We start from the raw sequence: 21,915 nt of genomic DNA on the forward strand, positions 1-21,915 counted from the left end.
GTCATATGTCAGGATGTGTTGTGTAACCAAAGACAAGTTCACTGGGTCATATGTCAGGGTGTGTTGTGTAACCAAAGACAATGTCACTGGGTCATATGTCAGGTCACTGGGTCATATGTCAGGGTGTGTTGTGTAACCAAAGACAAGGTCACTGGGTCATATGTCAGGGTGTGTTGTGTAACCAAAGACAAGGTCACTGGGTCATATGTCAGGGTGTGTTGTGTAACCAAAGACAAGGTCACTAGGTCATATGTCAGGGTGTGTTGTGTAACCAAAGACAAGGTCACTGGGTCATATGTCAGGGTGTGTTGTGTAACCAAAGACAAGGTCACTGGGTCATATATAAGGGTATGTTGTGTAACCAAAAACAAGGTCACTGTGTCATATGTCAGGGTGTATTGTGAAACCAAAGACAAGTTCACTGGGTCATATGTCAGGGTGTGTTGTGTAACCAAAAACAAGGTCACTGGGTCATATGTCAGGGTGTGTTGTGTAACCAAAGACAAGGTCACTGGGTCATATGTCAGGGTGTGTTGTGTAACCAAAGACAAGGTCACTGTGTCATATGTCAGGGTGTGTTGTGTAACCAAAGACAAGGTCACTGGGTCATATGTCAGGGTGTGTTGTGTAACCAAAGACAAGTTCACTGTGTCATATGTCAGGGTGTGTTGTGTAACCAAAGACAAGGTCACTGGGTCATATGTCAGGGTGTGTTGTGTAACCAAAAACAAGGTCACTGGGTCATATGTCAGGATGTGTTGTGTAACCAAAGACAAGTTCACTGGGTCATATGTCAGGGTGTGTTGTGTAACCCAAGACAAGGTCACTGGGTCATATGTAAGCGTGTATTGTGCAACTGAAGACAAGGTCACTAGGTCATATGTCAGGATGGGTTGTGTAACCAAAGACAAGGTCACTGGGTCATATGTCAGGGTGTGTTGTGTAACCAAAGACAAGGTCACTAGGTCATATGTCAGGGTGTGTTGTGTAACCAAAAACAAGGTCACTGGGTCATATGTCAGGGTGTGTAGTGTAACCAAAGACAAGGTAAATGGGTCATATGTCAGGATGGGTTGCGTAACCAAAAACAAGGTCACTGGGTCATATGTCAGGGTGTGTAGTGTAACCAAAGACAAGGTAAATGGGTCATATGTCAGGATGGGTTGCGTAACCAAAAACAAGGTCACTGGGTCATATGTCAGGGTGTGTAGTGTAACCAAAGACAAGGTAAATGGGTCATATGTCAGGGTGTGTTGTGTAACCAAAGACAAGGTAAATGGGTCATATGTCAGGATGGGTTGCGTAACCAAAAACAAGGTCACTGGGTCATATGTCAGGGTGTGTTGTGTAACCAAAGACAAGGTCACTGGGTCATATGTCAGGGTGTGTTGTGTAACCCAAGACAAGGTCACTGGGTCATATGTAAGCGTGTATTGTGCAACTAAAGACAAGGTCACTAGGTCATATGTCAGGGTATGTTGTGTAACCAAAGACAAGGTCACTGTGTCATATGTCAGGGTGTGTTGTGTAACTAAAGACAGTGTCACTGGGTCATGTCAGGGTGTGTTGTGTAACCAAAAACAAGGTCACTGGGTCATATGTCAGGGTGTTTTGTGAAACCAAAAACAAGGTCACTGGGTCATATGTCAGGATGTTTTGTGAAACCAAAGACAAGTTCACTGGGTCATATGTCAGGGTATGTTGTGTAACCAAAAACAAGGTCACTGGGTCATATGTCAGGGTGTGTTGTGTAACCAAAGACAAGGTCACTGGGTCATATGTCAGGGTGTGTTGTGTAACCAAAAACAAGGTCACTGGGTCATATGTCAGGGTGTGTTGTGAAACCAAAAACAAGGTCACTGGGTCATATGTCAGGATGTTTTGTGAAACCAAAGACAAGTTCACTGGGTCATATGTCAGGGTATGTTGTGTAACCAAAAACAAGGTCACTGGGTCATATGTCAGGGTGTATTGTGAAACCAAAGACAAGTTCACTGGGTCATGTCAGGGTGTATTGTGAAACCAAAGACAAGTTCACTGGGTCATATGTCAGGGTATGTTGTGTAACCAAAAACAAGGTCACTGGGTCATATATAAGGGTATGTTGTGTAACCAAAAACAAGGTCACTGTGTCATATGTCAGGGTGTATTGTAAAACCAAAAACAAGTTCACTGTGTCACATGTCAGGGTATGTTGTGTAACCAAAAACAAGGTCACTAGGTCATATGTCAGGGTGTGTTGTGTAACTAAAGACAGTGTCACTGGGTCATATCAAGGCCACAACAATGTTTATAGCTAAATTTCTGGTTTAACTTTTAGATTTGAATAAAAATCACGTATTTCAACAAACTGTTCGATTGCAAATTTTATTACCATGCTCAGTACAATTGCATCACTAATTCTATAATCGACACCATGCATATTTTAATATAACAAACATATCATTATATAATATAAAAAACCAAGATGCACTAATGAAGTGAAGTGCATCCATTTCGTTGAAAAGTCGTGTAGCAAACATCAATTAACAAACACATATTGTTAATATGAATAACAAATTAATACTAAAGGGAAAACATTAATTCAGTCTTTCCTGTTTTAAACATTTGCTAACAATTGAACAAAGCTTGAAATAATGTACTGATCAAGGTTGTGGTTTTAATAAGTAGAAAACTCATTTCTCTGTGCCACACAAATTTTATTGTCATGAAAGTGGCGAAACATTTTCATCTTTCCTTCATATACCAACACCCCCCCCCCCAACCTAAAGGGAAAAAAATGAGTTTAAACATGCTCATCTTTAAAAAAATGTCTCATTCAGAAGTAGAATATGTCTTTTAGTTCCAAACTTACTTTTGTTCATAGTGTTCATAGGAATATTTCTTTGGTGTTTATAAAGTGAAAATAGTCCATCTGTAAACTTTAACCATAAAACAGCATTGAAGTTTGAAAATGATTCCATGCATGAAAGTAGAGTTTTAGCATCATGCAATTACCTCAAAATCTTGTTTAAAGTGTTTTGTAGGTATTGACCAGACTTTTTTTTCTATATTCCAGTAAACTCAAGCTACTACAACGCTTTGTGGTACTAAAAAAACTGACCATGATAACCATTGAATACACTACCATTGTATGAAGGATATTGCAAAGTTTTTTTTTACTGGTTTCCTGCAATTAAGCAATGTGACATCTATATTCCATCATCACCGTTGAAAACCAAAGATAAACCAACGTGGGTTTACAACAATGGTATTCCATTAGCTGTGTTGTTATTTGTCTAGTACTAATGTAGAATCAAAAACCAAAGATAAACCAACGTGGGTTTACAACAATGGTATTCCATTAGCTGTGTTGTTATTTGTCTAGAACTAATGTAGAAACAGAGTTACGTCCCTTTGATTGATTTACAAATGACATTTGATGACATTTACTTAGTACTCACAAAAATATAATATGACCTTGGTATACACTTGAATAAAATAAGTTTAAAGTGAGAATTCACAGTATTATCTTTGTATGATAAGAGATGGAGCAGCTATATATATAGCTAGTGTAATATTAAATAACACAACTTTATTTTCATGTACCTTGCAAACCATATACAAGTCAATTGTTATCGTTTAATAATAAGACTTACCATTGTATAATTGCAAACCAATCTATAATCTATACAAACAATTAATGATGGATTTCTTCAGAGAACAATAGGATTTGGGTAAAAACTTCATCATTTAATATGTACTGTACAAGGCAAAACATCCTATAAAGTAGAAAAGCGTCCAGATCTGCTATCTAATTAAACCCTTTTCTTAATTGATGAATACTTTATGTATTTTGTTCTTGTGATACACTCCCTTAATTTACAGTAATAAGTGTGCATTAGCTAGAACTCCATTGAATGTTAATTTGATTCAATAGCATTAATCAATGATAGCTGTACTTTTATAAACACTAGAAATGAGTTCAGAATTTCAATAACTTACTATAATGTACATTGTATTTACAACATAACAGCATTTCATTGAATAGTTCTAAATCAATTTTCATATACACAACTGTACTTAAAATAAGCTTCAGAGGAAATGTCAAGTATTAGAGGTACAAATGTACCATTTTTGATATTCCAGGGGTTACTATCATTGTGGTGATATCCATACCTGGATTTAACAATATTGGGAGTACTTTACATACTTCTGAACTAAATATGTATATTTAGCATCCCTAGGTGATTCAACGCTGGGTATGTACAATTGTATGATAGTACCATTTACACATTGAAAAAATTGATTCACACAAACATCAAATCAAATCACATTAAGCAAAATTTCACACCAAATGAATACATAGGAGGGGTTAATTATCACACCCAACAAATAACACAAAAGCTTACATACATTAAAGTCACTGAATACTTTAAATGATAATAATGGTTGTTCTAGTTTGATACTGCATATAAACCAATGAAAAGCAAACCAACTTCACCTGAACACAATGTGATGTTAAACATAATCTCATTTTATACTTATCAACACCTTGCTATAGTTGTCAGGACAAGTTATACTTTGTATAATATTGACAGTCAAGAAAAACATACATCTAAATAATATAACTAGATGGTGGGTAGACTTGTACGTTTCTGATCACATCTTCACAGCACCTCCTCCACAGTTATTCCTACTGTACCTAACATGAAAGCTCTAGTTGTATATCTTGGAAATCCTTAAAAAAACATTCATAAATATCAATTATTTAATTGGTACTTCAATTGCATATTATTTCCTTACAAAAATTGTATATGTACCAAGAACAAACTTTTCCTCTAACCACATAAGTATTTTTTTCCTTTTTTTCAGATTTAGTTGCCCTATAATACTACATAAACACCTTTTACAAAGCACAAAATAAAACACATCTATAAGATTACTTGTAAAATGATAATGAATCAAAAACATATTTTTTCAGGATGATGTTATAACTGAAATTTGTCCAATATCTTATCATAAAACACACTTTCCTTCTACTATTGGAACATAACTTATTCCCTAAACACCAATCTGAAAAGATATGGGGGGCTTTTCGTTATAAAATTGCACCAATTCCAATGTTCATGTTATTTGACATCTACTACTGTTCCGTCCACTAGTAATGTTTTCTGACACGATCTGGTAATATGCTATCTTGAGCAGATTTCAAAAATGAAAGAAGCCCATATTTCTTTCCTTTAGCCTTGAAGTAATTGGATACAACATCTGCCGAGTCTTGGCTTTGAGGTCTCGCTTCTGTCATGGTGGGTAAGACATTTTCATTGGCTGACAGCGATACAAAAAACGCGAATGGCACCAACCACAGACATAGTGTAAAGTATGACAGTACCTGTAAAAAAGGATACATCGAAACATTCATAATACTGGTTTAAAGATATATTTAAATAGTTGCCCACTTATAACCAGTAACTGATTCATAGAATGATATCTTAATTTTGAAAACTACTGAAATTAAACCCAGTGACAAAGTCAATGCCTTTTCATTTTGGTTTTGTTATATGATCATACTGACACAAATAAGTCTAATTAACATACATAATCTATCTGAACTCCTTCTCTTATAAAATCCCTCCATGTAATTATTGCCAGTTTAATTGATACAGTAGCTTACAATATACCCAGTATGTACTTACATCTGTAAAGGGGAACCAAATCGATGAAAAATATTGGAAGGCCAGGTAATGGTTGATAATAACAAAAACTGAAATGAAAACATGAAAATCATAAACATATATGCTTGTGGACAAGGGGGGAGGGGGGATAATTTAGAACACATACAACATTTAGTTCCAAGTTCGCGAGAATGATCATCTGACTTGGATAAGCTGTTCCATGTTATATATGAGGCCATAGAAGTAGAGTGGTTATAAGAGGTCCGATATATTACCATAAACCCTTCACCTCTGGGTTGTAAGTTTGAATCCTAAGTGGGGCAGTTTCCAGGTTATAACTGCTGATCAGTGGTTTTTCTCTGGGTACTCTGGTTTTCCTCCACCATCAAACCTAGCAATATCTTAAATGACCCTGCCTGTAGAGCAGGACGTTAAACTAACAAAGAGCAGCACAACGTGGTATTATCCCTCGAGCACTGCAGTTTGTATAAACAAGAGGCCTATGGATCTCAACAATCACCTGAGTTCATATACAGAATGAAAAAAGACATATAACCACTATATATTGACCCATCAGGCCCTTGAAGTCAGTCAGTGATTTTATAAATTTGACTTTTTAATCTAGCTATAAAGAGTATTTGGTTCCATCAAATCTGTAAATTCAGAAGAAAGATTTTTGATCCATTTTTACCCTGGCCTTCTGGCCCCTGGGGGTCAGCCAGGATCAATATGGATATGACTATGAAATGCTATCTTAGGCTAATAATTCTAACCCAGATTGACTAATTTCCTATAAAAACTAAGCAAATAATGTTCATAAATGTGTTTTTCCTATATAAACTATAGTAAATATGACCCCCTCCCCAGAGGAAAATTTGAGATTCCAGGGACATGAAATTCACAATTGTTGTAAAGACCTTCCAATCTATGAAGAGTATTTGATTCTATCAGTTCCAGAATTTCAGAAGAAGATCTAAGTTTTAGCCTATTTGACCCCTTTTGGCCCCATTCCTAATTAAGGCCCCTGGGTGTCAGTCATTAAAAATATTTTCAATTGCCATCTCATAGGGATATTTCTGCCAACATTTGACTAATTTCTTATTATATATGACCAAATAATGCTCAAAAATGTGTTTTCCTTATAAAAACTATCATATACTTAACCCCCTCCCCAGGGGGGAACCTGAGACCCCAGGGTCATATACATAATAATGTAATTCACAATTTTTGTAGAGGGCCTTAAGACCTTCCAATCTATGAAGAGTATCTGGTTCCATCAAATCTGTGAATTAAGTAGAAGATTTTTGAAATTTTAACCAATTTGACCCCTTTTGGCCACTCCCCTCTGGCCTCTGGCTGGCGGCCAGGACCAATATCGTTATGGTGTTAAAATGCTATCTTAGGTTAATAATTCTAACCCAGTTTGACTAATGTCTTATGAAAAATAAGCAAATAATGTTAATGTGTTTTTTCCTATATAAACTGTAGTAAACTTGACCCCCTCCCCAGGGGGAAACAGACTCTAGGGTCATATAATTAACAATTTTAGTAAAGGACCTGAATACCTTTCCATCTATGAAGAGTATTTGATTCTACCAGTTTCATGCAGAATTTCAAAAGAAGATTTTTAAAGTTTTGACCTATTTGACCCCGCCCCTAAGGTTCCTGGGGGTCAGTCATGGAAAATTTGTTAATAGGATTCAATGGCCATCTCATAGGGATATTTCTGACAACATTTGACTAATTTCCTATTATAAATGACCACATAATCCCAAAAATGTGTTTTCCCTATATAAACTATAGTAAACTTAACCCACTCCCCAGGGTCATATAATTCACAATTTTTGTAGAGGGCCTTGAGACCTTTCTATCTATGAAGAGTATTTGATTCTACTACATCTGTGAGTGGAGAAGAAGATTTTTGAAATTTTAGCCAATTTTACCCCTTTTGGCCCCTCCCACAGCCCCCTCAAGGATGGGGGTCATATAATTCACAATTTTGATTTGCCTTATGCCTTAAAAGGTTTGTGCAAAATTTTATTGAGCTTGCTTCAGCAGTTTTGGAGAAGAAGTCAAAAATGTAAAATGCGGACACAATACGCATGACGATGGACAAATGGCGATAAAATAGGCCCTTGAGACTTCGTCTCAGGCAGTGATCTTCTTACTCAATAATTTCAGAGGTCTGTACCTTTTCAATTGGGAAAAATTTACATAGTATTTTCTTGAAATATGTAAATTTTAGAGAGTTTTTCTTTATTTGGGAAAATATTTACATGAAACTGGGAAAATATAGCAAAATTTCTCTAGGGGAAGGGGCCTTTATTCAGCCCCAAATGTACCTAAAAAAATCATTGTCAGGTGACCTAAAAACCCAATTACATCAAGGTCAAAGTAACAATTATTGAAGTATAACAATTACATCAAGGTCAAAGTAACAATTATTGAAGTATAACGTTAAATGTATATGAGTATTGTAAAACTAAAAAAATATTAACAGCAGGTAACATAAAGAAACTAAAACTTAGTATATTTTTTTTCATTTTCATTTCCTTGGTAACAGAAAAAAATCCAAAAATTGAAGGTCCGCAATAGAACAAAGGCACAACTAGGGTACCTGTCTGATACATTGAGCTGTGTTGAATGATTTGGAGTTAAAGCCCAGAAACAAAATGTAATAGTAATTTGGTATTTTTTAATTAAGTTTCCATGATAACAGAAAAAACACTTAACATGGAAGGTCCACAATAGCAAAAGCCGCTACTAGGGCTCTTGTCTGATGTATACAGAAAATTTCATGGAGTGATATTGAATGGTTTTGGAGTTATAGTCCGGAGACAAAAGGAAACAGTGATTTGGTATTTTTGACTAAGATTCCATGGTAACAGGAAAAAATCCCAAAATGGAAGGTCTGCAATAGCAAAAGGCACAACTAGGGCACTTATCTGAGCTATAAATACCTTTTTGGGATTCAATTAATCCTATTTCAAAAATTTTAAAGTAAAGAAACAGGGTTTGCGATATTCCTGTCAATGTAAAAAAAAAAATCCCAAAATGGAAGGTCTGCGATAGCAAAAGGCACAACTAGGGCACTTATCTGAGGTATAAAGAAAGTTTCAACCAGCTGTGTTGAATGACTTTTTAGTTAAACCTTTATGCGATTCAATTAATCATATTTCAAAAATTAAAGTAAAGAAACAGGGTTTGAGATATTCCTGTCAATGTAAATGAACAATGTACCAATACTTACCTACTGAGCCAACAAATGCAGGAGAACTAATGACAAAGTAAGGGAAAGTCTTTAAAACCAAGAAAAATGCCACATTGCCCAGGAGTCCCGAAACAACCATCATCAAAGGGAAATCTTCTAATAGTAACAATCCCACGAAGACCGCTGATGTGCTCTACAAAACAATTATAAATATAATTATAAATAGTACCAAATCCAAACGAGAGATCCCAGAGGGATCTTGGCACCCACCAAAGAATGATCTATGTCTGACAATGGAAAGATGGATCTTTTCTATACTTTTTAAACTTTTTCAAACATATACTACACATACAATTTGAGACAGATCGCTTCAGTACTTTCTGAGAAAAAGCAGTAACAAACTTCAACTATCAAAATCCAAGATGATTCCATGGCGGTCATCTTGATGATGATCGGTCCCAAATCGCAATATGCACATCTAGGGCCCTAGGGGAACCTACATGTGAAATTTGAGAATGATCCATTGAATACTTTCTGAAAAATAGCTATAACAAACTTTAAAAATCAAAATCCAAGATGGCTGCCTGGCGGCCATCTTGTTGACCGGTCGGTCCCAAAAGGCAATATGCACAACTAGGTCTCTAGGGGAACCTACATATGAAATTTGAGACAGATAATTTCAGTATTTTCTGAGAAATAGTGATAACAATCTTTAAATATCAAAATCCAAGATGGCTGCCTGACGGCCATCTCGTTCACCGATCGGTCCCAAAACGCAATATGCACAACTAGGTCCGTGGGGGAACCTACATATGAAATTTGAGACAGATCCCTTCAGTACTTTCTGAGAAATAGCGATAACCAACTTTAGATATCAAAATCCAAGATGGCTGCCTGGCGGCCATTTTCTTCATCGATCGGTCCGAAAAGGCAATATGCACAACAATGGCCCTAGGGGAACATACATATGAAATTTGAGAAAGATCCCTTCAGCATTTTCTGAGAAATAGCGATAACAAACTTCAGCTATCATATCCAAGATGGCAGCCTGGCGGCCATATTGTTCACCGATCGGTCCCAAAACGCAATATGCACAACTAGGTTCGTAGGGGAACCTACATATGAAATTTGAGACAGATCCCTTCAGTACTTTCTGAATAATAGCGATAACAGACTCAGGTATCAAAATCCAAGATGGCTGCCTGGTGGCCATCTTGTTCACATATCGGTCCCAAAACGCAATATGCACAACTACGTCCGTAGGGGAACCTATATATGAAATTTGAGAAAGATCCCTTCAGTACTTTCTGAGAAATAGCGATAACAAACTTTAAATATCAAAATCCAAGATGGCTGCCTGGCGGCCATCTTGTTCACCGATCGGTCCCAAAATGCAATATGCACAACTAGGTCCGTAGGGGAACCTACATATGAAATTTGAGACAGATCCCTTCAGTACTTTCTGAGAAATAGCGATAACAAACTTTAACTATCAAAATCCAAGATGGCTGCCTGGCGGCCATCTTGTTGACTGATCCATCCCAAAATGCAATATGCACAACTAGGGCCCTAGGGGAACCTTCATATGAATTTTGAGACAGATCCCTTTGGTACTTTCTGAGAAATAGCGATAACAAGAATTGTTAACAGACGGACGGACGGATGGAAGGACGGTTGACGGACCACGGACAAAAAGCGATTTGAATAGCCCACCATCTGATGATGGTGGGCTAAAAAGCACCGCTGACATGGGCTATGGACGAGTGGTTTTGATGTCCCAACATATATAAGCTTTCCAACTCTGGCTCACAAGTTCAAATTGCCAGGTACTGATCATGACCGGACTTGGTGAACTTGGATAATCTGGTGTAGCATGGTATTTTGAATAAATGGTATGTTGACCCCGGAGTCAATATACCATTATGGTGAAATGACCCCGGGGTCAAAATACCATTATGGTGAAATGAACCCCCATGGTAAAGTGACCCCCCTCCCCTTCTAAAAGTTTTTAAATACATGTTTTTTTCTTCTCATTTATGATAAATCCTCTATTGGGGTTAAATTTGAAGACCTATGGCTAGCAGTTAAAACGCTTTTTTATAATGAATGTGTGTTTCAAAATACCAGCGAATGGACAGATGTGAAGAAGTGGGTCCCCCAGGGTTCTATTGTCGGACCTCTGATTTTCAAAATTTTTATGAATGATATTTTTACCTTTGTTGACAAATGTGTTTTATATAATTATGCAGATGATAAGACTCTCCCTAAGATAGGTGATAGTTTTTTTACATCTGAAAGATTGCTTAATTAGAAAAAGAGAGTAAAGTTCTGATAGACTGGTTTTATTTTAATAGTATGAAGGCCAACCCAGAGAAGTTCCATGCTATATGTTTTGGAAAGAAGACAAAAAATTCTATTAAATCTTTTAACATCGATGGCCTTGGGATTATATGTGAAGATACTGTAAAACTTTTAGGTGTAGATATTGACTTTTGCTCTTAAATTCGATGCACACATATCTCGACTCAGTAGAAATGCTGCCAAACAACTTTCTGTTTTAAATAGACTGGGAAATAATCTTACAAAGAAGGGGAAAATTACCATTTTTTAGTCTTTTATACTTTCAAATTTTAACTATTGTCCACTTGCCTGGCACTTTTGTACATTGACAAATACTAGGAAAATGGAAAAAGTCCAGGAGAGAGCACTTCATTTTATTGACAATGACTACCGGTATGTTTCCCCAGACTTCGATATTTTAAGGAGGCACAAAATTAATTTTTTACATGTAAAGCATATGAAAGATATGGCCTCTGAGGTTTTTAAAATTTTAAATGATATTTCTCCTCATATTTTACAAAATCTTGTTGAGAAGAAAGAAGTTCTTTATAATCTTAGACAGGACAACCTGGTAAAGATTCCAAGGGTAAACACCTCCACTTATGGTAAGAGATCTTTTCATTTCGCTGCTTCTCAGGTGTGGAACAGTTTGCCAAATGAATGTCGGCTAGCTGAAAACTACAATTCGTTCTGTAGACTGCTTCACACATTGGATACACAGATCTGCTCCTGTACCATCTGTACACGCCATATATGATGAGTTGTTTCCCTTTTGGAATCTACCTGATTGAAATTTTACCATACAACCTGTGATATTTCAAACCTTTTCAAAGATCAGTACTTTTATAAACCTTATTTTAGCTTATTGTTTTCTACCTATGACTTCAATTTCTATTTTTAATTCACACTATGTTAGTGTATATACTGTAAATTTTTATACTTTGCTATATTAGCATTTATGTACATTACACTTTAGTGTCTTAACCTATTTTGTGTAACATTTGTGTGACATACAAGTGTAATTATGTTATTAGTTTTAAATTAAATTTTCTTATTTCTGCTAAACTGCGATAGCTGTTTCCAACTAAATATTATGTATCTATTGCATACTTGTTATGGTTAAATTGTTGTCTCTCTATATATGAATTACCTGTTTGTAGTGTAATATTTTTACATATGTTTGTCGCAAGAATAGCACTACAGTGCTAATGTTATTATGTTCCTCATGTATGCGACTCTAAATAAAACCTTGCCTCTTGACATGGTCATGGCGAAATGACCCCTTTTAGCCTATACTCCAGTTTTTAGCTCACCTGGCCCGAAGGGCCGGTGAGCTTATGCCATGGCGCGGCGTCTGTCGTCCGTCGTCCGTCCGTCCGTCCGTCCGTCCGTCCGTCGTCCGTCTGTCCGTCAACATTTCCTTTAAATCGCTACTAGTCATAGAGTTCTGCATGGATTGTAACCAAATTTGGCCACAAGCATCCTTGGGGGAAGGGGAACAGAACTTGTATAAATTTTGGCTCTGAGCTCCTGGGGGCAGGAGGGGCGGGGCCCAATAGAGGAAATAAAGGTAAATCCTATAAATCGCTACTAGTCATAGAGTTCTGCATGGATTGTAACCAAATTTGGCCACAAGCATCCTTGGGGGAAGGGGAACAGAACTTGTATAAAATTTGGCTCTAACCCCCCCGGGGGCAGGAGGGGCGGGGCCCAATAGGGGAAATAAAGGTAAATCCTATAAATCGCTACTTGTCCTAGAGTTCTGCATGGATTGTGACCAAATTTGGCCACAAACATCCTTAGGAGAAGGGGAACAGAACTTGTATAAATTTTGGCTCTGACCCCCTGGGGGCAGGAGGGGCGGGGCCCAATAGAGGAAATAAAGGTAAATCCTATGAATCGCTACTAGTCATAGAGTTCTGCATGGATTGTAACCAAATTTGGCCACAAGCATCCTTGGGGAAGGGAAACAGAACTTGTATAAATTTTGGCTCTGAGCCCCCGGGGGCAGGAGGGGCGGGGCCCAATAGGGGAAATAAAGGTAAATCCTATAAATCGCTACTTGTCCTAGAGTTCTGCATGGATTGTGACCAAATTTGGCCACAAACATCCTTAGGAGAAGGGGAACAGAACTTGTATAAATTTTGGCTCTGACCCCCTGGTGGCAGGAGGGGCGGGGCCCAATAGGGAAAATAAAGGTAAATCCTATAAATCGCTACTAGTCATAGAGTTCTGCATGGATTGTAACCAAATTTGGCCACAAACATCCTTGGGGGAAGGGGAACAGAACTTGTATAAATTTTGGCTCTGAGCCCCCGGGGGCAGGAGGGGCGGGGCCAAATAGGGGAAATAAAGGTAAATCCTATAAATCGCTACTTGTCCTAGAGTTCTGCATGGATTGTAACCAAATTTGGCCAAAAACATCCTTGGGGGAAGGGGAACAGAACTTGTATAAATTTTGGCTCTGACCCCCGGGGGGCAGAAGGGGCGGGGCCCAATAGAGGAAATAGAGGTAAATCCTATAAATCGCTACTTGACCTAGAGTTCTGCATGGATTGTAACCAAATTTGGCCACAAACATCCTTGGGTGAAGGGGGACAGAACTTGTATAAATTTTGGCTCTGACCCCCCGGGGGGCAGGAGGGGCGGGGCCCAATAGGTGAAATAGAGGTAAATCCTATAAATCGCTAATAGTCATATAGTTCTGCTTGGATTTTAACCAAATTTGGCCCAGAAACATCCTAGGGGTTAACAGAATTTGTATAAATTTTGGCTTTGACCCCCTGGAGCAGAAAGAGTGGGGCCCAATAGGGGAATTAGAGGTAAATATTCAAATTCCTTCAGAAAAGAAACAATGAACTTGTATTCAGAACATTCCTAGGCATTACAAACCAGGTGAGCGATACAGGCCCTCTGGGCCTCTTGTTTTAAGTTTTTTTTTTTAGTCAACTGACATTTAAGGTGGTTCGATACAGTTAGGCCTAAAAATTTTCCCTCGTTTAATTTTCTTTAAATTTTGCCCACTGAAAGATTGGTTGATAAACTGTTTATTAAGGCTTTTATTTGAAATTTGACAGTGCGGTTTTGGAAATATTGTACTCTCAATAACCCTACCTCAACATCTGTTTTTCTCAAAATACAATTTTACACACATATTTTCAAAGCTTGGTAATGGACTGAAATATTACAAACAACAACATTTTTTATCTTTAATATGTAAGTTCATATGGCTATCAATGACCTAAATGTCGTTTCCACTCTTAAAAATACAATAATTGTGAATTTTTCATGCGAATGCATGTAAATGAGGCCAAAAAAGGGCCAATTTTTGTATTTGAATTTCAACTTAAATACCTAATTTTCAAAAAAATGTGTTGTTTAATTTTCTTTATTTTTGTCCACATAATAAGACAGTTGTTTGGGTTATGATGAAAGAATATAAAAAAAAAATGACCGCGGATTTTTTTAGTAATTAGCCTTTCTATACCCCTACCCCCTAAAAAATGACTTTTTTCACAATTATATTATTAGACCAAAATTGAGCGGTAATATTTTCATAAAGAACATCTTATACATGTATATTGAATATTATAAAGTGTAATAGTCTAATAATATAAATTGTTATACCTGTTAATTTTATGTCATGATGCCACCAATTTGATGCTATACAAAGCTAAGAAATGGCACAAATAAACCATTATTTTACCTGGATACAATATTTGAAAAATGAATATGAAAAATTCTGTGTAAAGATTATACTTCAATTAACCTTTAGACATTCCAAGATTTTATATTGTTTTAGCAGAAAAATGTTTTTTATCAAAATCTATCTTTCCATCGTCAAGATATCTTAGCTTCAATAGTCGTTTGAGGCAGATATTCAAGCATAAATTTGAATTTGGCGCCAAAATTGTAACGATGAAAAGCGTCTACGTTACAACAATCAAAGTTGATTAAATCGGTGTCATCATACATAACTGATGTCTTTGTATGTTTTTTGAGGGGATATCTGCATATCTAATACATATAGATATATATTTATTATCCGAAGTAAACTTTAACAGATTTTTGGATCCTCTATATAACCTATACGGCAAGTAGAATCTATACACCTAAGAAAAAAATCTCTTATTCTGAATCCTTGATCTACGTTCAGCTGATTACTGTAGACAGGAAAATAATAAGTCTATGCCTACATGTACATGTTTAGTTTCTATATCACAGATAAATACTGATGTTGACACTAGCTTACATGTGCTTTTTCGTAAGATAGTATTTTATCAACTGAATCAGAGTAAAAAAAGCCTAATAATATAGGCAGGTTTAGCGGACTACACGAACGTGTTAGTGCTTATTGAGAATCATATTAGCTAAACATGATACATGTAGACATCTACATACGCAATATTCATGAAATACATATATCACATATATATGTGTATACTAGCTAGCTTGTACAAATTGAACGAAAAGCAGGGGTGTCGGAGTTGAACAGAAAGTGTTTTAATCACTTGATTGTTATGAAATCTCATTTTATTCAGTACAAGATCGACCCGTATCAGCATATATCAGTCCGTTTGTATGAGGTATGTAATGTGCTTCTCAAAAGATACATGTGGCTTCATGTTATATTAGCCTAGCCAAAGTCAAAGATCTGACAACATCATTTTTTTCTAGTTTGTCGAAACTAGGTCCTACACCTACCGTACAAACTTTGATTTTCACCCGGTATCAAGCTTTCGGCAAACCTAACTAATTACAATATCGACAAATACGCCGTTTATCGACTATACTATCCCGATTTTAACGTTAAAAGGTCAGATATTGTTAGACGGATAACATATAGATCGCTATTCTTCATAATCTTAGTCACAAAAGAGTTTTCATGTGCAGTTCCGAATGCACTCATTGACCCGAGGAGATCCGAACGAACGGCGCATTCGATCACTGTTCGGAACATCCTTAACTGCTTTAAAATACAATAAAATCATATACATCTATTTATGTATGTTATGATTTCAGTTAATTATAAGTGTTATTTATAGAAACTATGACTATGATGAGAAGTTCAGTTTAGAAGGGGAGTGGGCTCAGTGGGGTGGGGGAGTACGTGTCAAAATACCATGGTCATGTTGAAATGACCCCCCTCTCCCTACTTAAGTTTTTTCTTCATTTTTTTCCTTCATCTGACATTTAACTGCCTCAAGATATAATAAAATCATATATATTATGATTTCAGTTGATATTAAGTGCTATGTACAAAAACTATGACTATGAGAAAAAGCTTCAGTTCAGAAGTGGGAGGAGGGGGGTCAAAATACCATGGTGAAATGACCCCCCCCTCCTCTCTCCAATTATTTCTTTTCAACTGACAAATTAACTGCCTTAAAGGTGATAAAAACAGATTTTAAATATGCTATTTTTGTGTTGATATTTGTTTATTGTGGTGCACTTTATGATTTCCAACAAAAAATACAGGTTGTATTTGACGTAATTTCCATAAAATGTGCTTGAAACGAAGTCCACAACGACCCTTGTCTAGAACGATCGCATCGCTTATTGCCCCTGATATCACCAGGTGGCCGTTGATTCATGACGTCATCTGAGACAAACAGCTATGACAAGATCTGGGAAATTCATATGGGGCAGTGTTGCGGTATTGGTGATTATAGATATTTAAAACAGTCGCTCTACGTGTAATTGCTATATTGATAAGTGGACATGTATCTGTATATATAATATACATGTACAATCTATAACATACCCTGAAAAATAAAAACGATCGTTTACTCATTCTAATCGTCATATTCTGGGCTATAAAATTGTTATATTCTTTAGGTCAAAAGTCATTTGACATCGTGTAGGCTACAGGTGTGTCAACTCAGGTTCGAGGAGGTTACGCTTGACTTTTGTCTATAAATTAAAACTCTAAACATAGACTTTAAAGTTTATATCAACAATAAGAAATATAAGTTTGCAAGAAAATGGACCAAAACATCAATGACACTACATGCTACATGTACATACATATAATGCATATAAAGTAGACACCGCTACCTTTCATACCCTTTCTAAAATCCTATCATACCGTGACAAATATGCCCCTATCCCGCCTTATATATGTACTACACACCTCTATTTCCTATTTGGAACTTAATCATTCAGAACACCGCACAGAAAGGGTTAGGCTTATTAATTTTTTAAAGTTCTGTAATGAGTTTTACGGATTTATTCGTCAAAATTTCGGGGCTTTCCGTGTACGAAAATAGAATAACATGTACAATAGTAACACTACACGCAAGACCGATAAAAAAAAGACGGGACAAAACACAGGTACTAGATACAATGACCAAATATGCATGTCATGTACTCGTGGACAAGATATGCATGTTCAATATAACACAGGGCCATGCAACAACATATTTCTTATAAAACACAAATCATTCACAAGACCGCTTCATTATATATTATCTAAGCGTGCGCAGTTTTGGAAATAACAAACCTGTCGACCTTAAGTAAATTTTAAAAGTATACGAACAGTCCACAGTGATTTGAGAATTATTTAGTTTATATCAATATGGACACACTAGATAGCCTATTGAACACTATGAGACGATTTAGGGGTCTAGTTAAAAAAAATCGGTATTATTCGTATTCTACATATACGCAAATGTACTATGTAGAATATAACAGGAAATTAATGAGTATGCAAATTGGCCAAATTGGCGAGCATTGTGGTGTTTTGAGGGTTCGGAGGAGACCCCCAGGAAATCATATTACGATTTAGAATGGCTGAGATATGAGTTTCACGATGTATTTTAATGATTTTGCGAGCTGCGAAGGCGCAATATTTTGGTGTTTTGAGGTCCGAAGGTCTCCCCCGAGAAGGAAAAATATTACTGGCTGTGATGAGTTTTACGATGTATTTTGATAATTTTAAAGCGTTTTTAACCATGTAATTTTTCGATTTCAAATTACCTGCATTTAAATAATGAATTAATTATCTTGCTAAGATTTTTTGAACTACATGCAGTAGAATCCCTAAAGTGAAGTATGAAAACTGTTTAGGAGGACCCTTTTTTCTTTTAAATGCGCAGAACATTTTAGTCGACGAAAAAGGGGGGCAAAAAGACACAACAGATAAATAATCTGAGTGTATTTTTTATGTCTCCGTATGCTTGTAACGGATGATTTTTTTCATCAAAACGTAGGTCTAAAGAGGTGGGCCGCAATAATTGTCCATTTCCACTACAATCTTATTTTGCACATAAAATTACCAGTATGTATATCAAAACTCCCCGGTTAATTTTATGTGTCAACTATAAATTACATACATGCACAGTCGTATTTACTCCAGGGTGGACTGAATAGGAAAGTAATACTTATTCATTCGTGAAAAATGACCTTATATTTAACCCTTCACATGATACTCCACATGATATATATACTCGACATTAATGACATCATCATTTACATATAGTGACGTCATATTATAGGTTATGACGTCAATAATGTGTCATTATGTAGGGGATAAATCACGCTACCCTATAAGTCGAAATATAACATATTTTTCTCCGTGTGTATTTCCGTAAGTACTAAGACCTGTGGCTAAAATACACATGCATGTTGACAGTTCCGTGATCGGCACACCGGCTTGCGGTAGTTGATTGTCTCAGATGATCATAGCTCATCATAACTCAAGGGAGGTAAGTCATAGAAAAAAATCTGTCGTCGAAAAGATGTGAAGATTACTTTCATTAATTTTACTATTTAGAGACAAAATATAAGCAAATATCAAACTGGTATATGTTTAGATAGGACATACAAATGTTTCTAGCGTATTATCTCATTTTCCATGTCCCTTCTGTTTTTATCACCTTTAAGATACAATAGAATTATATATATTATGATTTTAATTACTTTAAAGTATTATTTACAAAAACTATGACTATTAGAACTTCAGATTAGAAGGGGAGGGGGTCAAAATACTATGGCAATGGTAAAATGATCCCCCTCCCCACACCAATTTTTGTTTTCAAATGACATCTCACTGTATTAAATTACAATTAATATTAACTGAAATAATAACATATATAATTTTATTAATAACTGTATAGTGAGGTGTTGTAGAGTAATAGAAGATTAACATGTCTAGTATAGGAGAGTGTAATAGTGTAATAGAGGACTGACATGTCTAGTATAGGAGAGTGTAATAGTGTAATAGAGGACTGACATGTCTAGTATAGGAGAGTGTAATATAGTATAGGAGAGTGTAATAGTGTAATAGAGGACTGACATGTATAGTATAGGAGAGTGTAATAGTGTAATAGAGGACTGACATGTATAGTATAGGAAAGTGTTCATATACAGTTACAGATACACATGTATATATTCAGTAACTTTCATATTACAATTTTGCAATTTAAAGCTCCCCGTAAAATCATAGTTGTTGAATACACTGCCGCTAGGAGCGCAAGTATCTGCTCAGAAATTCTTAGCCAATGATATTGAAGAAATCAACTGAAAGAGAATCCATGAAGCACCACGATGAGGTTGTAATGACCTCGCCAAAAATTGTAATTTGACTCCTGAATATGCGAAAAGTCAAGACTCAACTGGATGCCCTGAAAATTAATACAAAATTTTCCTGCCTTTATAAAAAATACACATGAACATAGCATCAATATTTTTTTCATTTGAAGGATCTTACATCAGACTTTGTATTCCATCAATGATGAAACACTATACATTTATTGTCCTGGCAGTAGGGAGACATGACGCTTTGTTTTAGTTTACCCAAGGTATGTCATGTTTCCTTTGGGCTAAGTCCTCGAGAAATATGACTTGCCAAGGGTAAATAAGCATCATGTCTCCCTACCGCCAGAGCAATTAATTGTTTATTATACCGAACAAATAAAGTTTTTCTCGTGCCAGAATACAAGTCTAAAGTATTGGCTAGAATTTAAGTTGTTTGCTCTAACACTGTTGGGCTAACGTTAAATCTTTAGCGTGATTTAAAGTTATGTTAAATCATAACTTAAATCTACTGTATCTTTCAACCCAAATCCAACTCCATAATAGTAAGTTACATCAATGATGATCATATACACATTACATTGAGTGTAATTGTGTTAATGTGTCTCTTATCAATGAATGATGATTTTTTAACATGACGTTCAGCGGGATACTCGATGTTTTGTCGCCCAAACATGTGACGTCTCTCGACCAATCAGCTACTGTGACTCATCAGTGAGGTATAATAATATGTACAGTAGTACTCTGTATATCTTGTCCATGGTAAGCAAAGTAACATCAGAAAAATCTAATTTGCTGACCAGTATATATAGCAGTTCCATTCATGGCATCCGCATCTGCTAATTATAAAGCCTTTTATATAATTATACTTACAAATATCATATACTTGATGATTTTAGCTGTTAAAACAGTGTATTCTTCAACCAATTCAGCCAGGTAGTAAAGACCAGCAGCTAAGAAAAGAAATATTTAGAAGGTTCTTCTAGTAACTAAATATATCATCATTGGTTTTGCAAAATATCAGAGGACTGGCGACCAAATGTTAACGTTAGCAAATAAAGTATCTAAAACACTAGGCATACAGTAGTATACAAGACTAGCATGCAGTCATCATTACTGACTAATCATTATCATTTGCTTTAAATATTAACCTTTGCTTTGGGTTTTTTATAATACAAATGACCTTTACTCTTTTTCTGTGATTTGCTTGACTGAAATGGCTACTGTGTATATTATGAGTAAAACACCTTTTGCGTCTTCAAACAAAATAAAATATTTATAAGTACACAGTACATGTAAATTACGGAAAATTCTTTAAATCTGGTGGTCAACAAATTCAATGCAAGAAATTCAAAGTTTTGGATAAAACGAGAGTCGAGCTTTGGTCGGATACAAAACTGTTTCTTTCTTACCTATTGACAAGGTTATGATGATAATCTGCAAAAGCAATGCAATCCAACTTATGATGTACATAAACCACATTTTGACCGATAAATTAGGTCACTTCAAACCTGCATCTCCAGCAGAAAAGATTTCACGTTGGCAGTATCACCGGAAGTTTAATTTTAATGACTAACTTACCGAAACAAATGCGGACCGGATTTAATATACAATAATCACGGATCAGAGGTACAATATATTTCGTAAGATAATCCACATATAACATACATAAATAAGTGTAATTAAAAAAATAATAATGTAAATTAAATATAAAAAAATAAGCAATAGATCCCATATTTCCCCCGTAGTTCAATATTTTTATACATGTAACGTTACTACACTACAGCAGAGATTTTAATATAATTTAATATATATTACTATACTATTTAAATCTCTGATGTTACGTCTTTGTGTCAGAAAATGCGACTGCATCACGACTGAATATAAATCCATGTGATGTAGGCTCAATATAATCCTTAATTACACAAGAAATGCTTGAATATTAAGCTTAACTGTCTAGAATTATCAAGGTCTTTACTATTAAAGAAAACTGAACAAAGACGTAACCAGTAATCAATTATTTCGCTTCTTGTTGCATCTTTACTGAGACTCTCAAATTTGTCGTTTTTTTCATGTTTTACTACGTTGAACCGTCAGAGAATATTAATAAATTATGCAAACTATTATTAGTATATACAATAAAATAGCAGACTTTCAAATACCGGTATATAT

The 21,915-nt window shown here is 35.8% G+C and overlaps 1 protein-coding gene across 1 annotated transcript; it reads right to left on the reverse strand.

The window, feature by feature from the left end:
• Nucleotides 1-2,351: 2,351 nt before the first annotated feature.
• Nucleotides 2,352-21,321, reverse strand: LOC138334689 (protein TEX261-like). The gene is made up of 5 exons (XM_069283354.1): nucleotides 21,156-21,321; nucleotides 20,617-20,696; nucleotides 8,908-9,061; nucleotides 5,679-5,746; nucleotides 2,352-5,374 (listed from the first exon to the last, which is right to left on the reverse strand). Exons 1-5 carry the CDS (start codon nucleotides 21,223-21,225, stop codon nucleotides 5,141-5,143), a joined length of 606 nt encoding a protein of 201 aa, XP_069139455.1. The 5' UTR covers nucleotides 21,226-21,321; the 3' UTR covers nucleotides 2,352-5,140.
• Between the last annotated feature and the right edge of the window lie 594 nt (nucleotides 21,322-21,915).

Source organism: Argopecten irradians, chromosome 11 (genome assembly GCF_041381155.1).
Source record: "Argopecten irradians isolate NY chromosome 11, Ai_NY, whole genome shotgun sequence".
NCBI classification, from domain to species: Eukaryota; Metazoa; Mollusca; class Bivalvia; order Pectinida; family Pectinidae; genus Argopecten; species Argopecten irradians.